Genomic DNA, 3835 nt, shown 5'->3' on the forward strand with positions numbered 1-3835 from the left:
ACTGTTGCCCTCGGATCCTCCCTCAATCCGGCCGTCCTGCAATTGGTAAAGCGATTCGGTTTCTCTAGAAGACTCGTCATTAGAGCAGACTATGGTTTCTCCATCAGAGACCGGTCCGTCCTCGTACCCCGATCCATGGACGACACCTACGAAAACATGCCTTGCCTCAGGCTGAACCGGCGAAGAACTTGCACGCCGAGCCGTTTCGATGATGTCGGTGGAGATGTCCGGCTCGGGGGCCGGTTCGCCGATCTTGCCGATGAAGACGTGAATCCCACCAAAGGGGACCAGGTAACCGTATTCGATTGAATCGGCCTCGGGACCCCATCCTGCGTTGTCGATGTAGAGCTTTCCACGGCGACTCTTTGTCATCCAGCCCACGGCGCATTCCTTGAGTCCATCGAAGCTGTCCTTCAAGAACTCAAAACCAGCGTGCGATAGCCCCACGGTGGGTGCCAACTGTCGTGGGTTTGTCACGGCAGATGTCCTCGTGAAAGGACTTAGTCATGGAGCCATCACTACGGGTTAGCTTGAAGGGGTTAAACCGGACAAAGGGACACGGAAGTTTATACTAGTTAGGCCCCTTAGATGAAGGTAAAAGCCTACGTCTAGTTGTGATTGGTATTGCTATGGGTTCGGAGGCCAGGGAGCAAATCCGCTTTGTCTGGCTCTCGAGTTGTTCTCTCTCCTTGAACCGCTGCTGGGTCACCCCTTTATATACTCAGGAGGACTCCGGCCGGTCTATAGAGTCCCGAGGCTGGCTCATACAAGTGTCCGCCTCGGTCTCCTCTTTCCTATCTTATAATACAAGTTTATACAATCATGGCGGTTTACTATCATGGGCCCTAAATTGCCTGCGGGCTCTGGGCCTCTAAGCCTTATCCGTAAAGCGCCATCTTCTGGGTTTCTTTGGGCTTCAGTATAGGTGAAGGTGAATCGGCCCCTCCTGGACGGTTTACCCTTAGTGGTTATATCCTCAACAGCGGCCGCGCCGTCAAGAAGGAGAAGGTCGCCGCCGCCGACGAGAACGGCGGCAACGTCGGCGACTTCGCGGCGCTCAGCGACTTCTTCGCCCCGTAGATGTATTTTTTTAATAATTTATGTAAACGCCGAACATGTTTAATATGAATGTCAAGTTAGCCGAATTTATGCCGAAGCTGACCGAACTTTGCCGAATTCATATGTTTTAAAATATAAAAAAATGCACGTCTGGGACGATCGGCTGGGAACCTGCTCGCCCCCACGCGCCAATCTACCGCCGGCTCGCTCTCAGGGGCTCTTTTTCGATGCCCCTGGGGCCGAACAGCCGGAGATGCTCTTATTGCATTCAACCGGCTCTGCTGTTTCAGCTTCCTCTCCGTCCAATCCATCACTAGATGCAAACTAAATTTTTACCAACAAGATCTACTAAGTATTACTATATGTCATGTTAAAGTGGTATCCAAACTGCTCGCATGAGCAACTTGTAAGGGTCCAGTGTGCAGTTCAAGACTAACAACTAAGCTGACTATAATTAGAAGAGACAGCTCGGTAAACGATGATTACTCTGTACTTTACTCGGTAGTTAACCATGACTTGGAGAAAAGGTGATTCTTGACCTCATGATCCAGCACACGTACAAAGAAACTGAATCACACGGATGGTGTGAACAGCCACAGGCTGGCATCATTTGACCAGCCCGGGATATGTTATACTGTATAATATTTGCAGCGAGCACTGACGTCCGTCTGACATGCATACATCGCTCTCGCCGTCGCCATGAACGTAGCTGAGAGTCGAGGGTCAAACGACATTGTATCTAGTGACACAGCCGCTACGTTTGTGTGCACACGCGGCCCATGAAGACGAAGACGGTGCCAAATGCCATCCCCACCGGCGTCCGCGTGGCTCCGATCCGCCGCTCCGGCCCCTATATAAAGACCTCCGTGCGGCTCCATCTCGTCCCACTCCCGTCCATCCATCCATAGCTGAAACTGAAAGTCCCACACATCATCACCGCACCGCCCTTGTTAGCAGCCATGACCGCTCTCGACTTCATGCCCGCCGAGAAGCCCCCCCAAGCCGGCAGCGTCGCTCTTGGCACCACCACCCACAATGCCGCCGCCGCTGCCGCCATGCGGGTGTGCGAGTTCGTCCAGCAGAGGAGGCTGGAGGGGAAGGTGGCCATCGTCACCGGCGGGGCGCGCGGGATCGGGGAGGCGATCGTGCGCGCGTTCGTCCGGCACGGCGCGCGCGTGGTGATCGCCGACATCGACGACGCGGCGGGCGAGGCTCTGGCCGCCGCGCTGGGCGGCGCCCTCTGCAGCTACGTGCACTGCGACGTGTCGGTGGAGGCCGACGTGGAGCGCGCGGTCGGTTGCTGCGTGGCGCGGTACGGGCGGCTGGACGTCCTCTGCAACAACGCCGGCGTGCTGGGCCGGCAGGCGCCGCCCTCGGGAGCGGGCGCGGGCGCCAAGAGCGGCGGCATCGCGACCCTGGACGCCGCCGAGTTCGACCGGGTGCTGCGCGTGAACACGCTCGGCGCGGCCCTCGGCATGAAGCACGCGGCGCGGGCCATGCTGCAGCGCCGCGGCGCAGGCGGGAGCATCGTGTCGGTGGCGAGCGTGGCCGGCGTGCTGGGCGGGATGGGCCCGCATGCGTACACGGCGTCGAAGCACGCGCTGGTGGGGCTGACCAAGAACGCGGCCTGCGAGCTCGGGGAGCACGGCATCCGCGTGAACTGCGTGTCCCCCTTCGGCGTGGCCACGCCAATGCTGGTGAATGCGTGGCGCCACAGCCACCATGATGAAGATGAAGACGGGAGCGCGGCGGCGCCGGTGAGCGCGGAGGAGGTGGAGAAGGCGGAGGAGATGGTGCGCGGCATGGCGACGCTCAAGGGCACGACGTTGAGGGCAGGGGACATCGCGGAGGCGGCGCTGTTCCTGGCCAGCGACGAGTCGAGGTACATCTCCGGGCACAACCTCGTCGTCGACGGCGGCGTCACCACCTCCAGGAACGTCATCGGGCTGTGATGGATGGTGAAGTCAAACCGATTGAGATGCAGTTGGAGGGGAGTACGTGCTCCAGTGTCGCAATCAAGTACAGCTCCAGTGAGTGGGCCAAGCCGCATGCACGAACTGTACTTAAATTAATTATAAGTTGGCAATAGTGGTAAGACTAGTCATAATGGAGAGTAACATACACTAGTAACATACACATATCCCTAAACTATGTTACTAACCTTATCGTGGGTAGTAATTAAGTGTGATAACATGCAAGGATTCATTTATTAGGTTATAGACTCATATTACATTGGGACATGCGATGTTACAGTAACTAGCTAAGTTACTACAACTCCCTCTCTCCTCATTACCTCATTGCCACATAAGCAAATTTGCTGAGTTGTACTCGATGTTACTGCTGAAGTTACTCCCACTGTGGCTAGTCTAAGTAGGAGTAATTAGCTGGTATTTGTTCGATCTGTTTGACCTGAAGAGTGGTTATGTCATCAACTATGGATTTGCCTGGTTTTTCTTCTTTGTTACCTAAGGCCTCTTTTGGTTCATAGATAGGATTATCGTAGGAATAGGAATTGTGTAGGAAATGAGATGACATGTATCTCGAATCCTATGAGTAGGAATAGGAAACGAGATGTCATTTGGTTGACACCAAAAGAATTTTTTCATTGAGTCTAGGCTAATTTTTATTTTCCTATGAAATGTGAAGGATAGGAACCAATCCTATGTAGGAATAGGAATCCATTCCTTTGAACCAAAGCTATGTAATTCCTATGAACCAAAAGGCTCTAAAGGAAAAAATCCTATAAGAATCCTATCCTCTAAAATTCCTATGAAAT

At 54.3% G+C, this 3835-nt stretch overlaps 1 protein-coding gene across 1 annotated transcript; it reads left to right on the forward strand.

Annotated features, from left to right (window-relative positions):
• Positions 1–1755: 1755 nt before the first annotated feature.
• Positions 1756–3284, forward strand: LOC123184643 (sex determination protein tasselseed-2). The gene has a single exon (XM_044596731.1). It carries the CDS (start codon positions 2019–2021, stop codon positions 3009–3011), a length of 993 nt encoding a protein of 330 aa, XP_044452666.1. The 5' UTR covers positions 1756–2018; the 3' UTR covers positions 3012–3284.
• The last annotated feature ends 551 nt before the right edge of the window (positions 3285–3835 follow it).

Source organism: Triticum aestivum, chromosome 2A (genome assembly GCF_018294505.1).
Source record: "Triticum aestivum cultivar Chinese Spring chromosome 2A, IWGSC CS RefSeq v2.1, whole genome shotgun sequence".
NCBI classification, from domain to species: Eukaryota; Viridiplantae; Streptophyta; class Magnoliopsida; order Poales; family Poaceae; genus Triticum; species Triticum aestivum.

What these genes read in the sequence shown, in the direction of transcription:
- LOC123184643 (XM_044596731.1), top strand. Translation starts at nt 2,019, where the DNA reads ATGACCGCTCTCGACTTCATGCCCGCCGAGAAGCCCCCCCAAGCCGGC.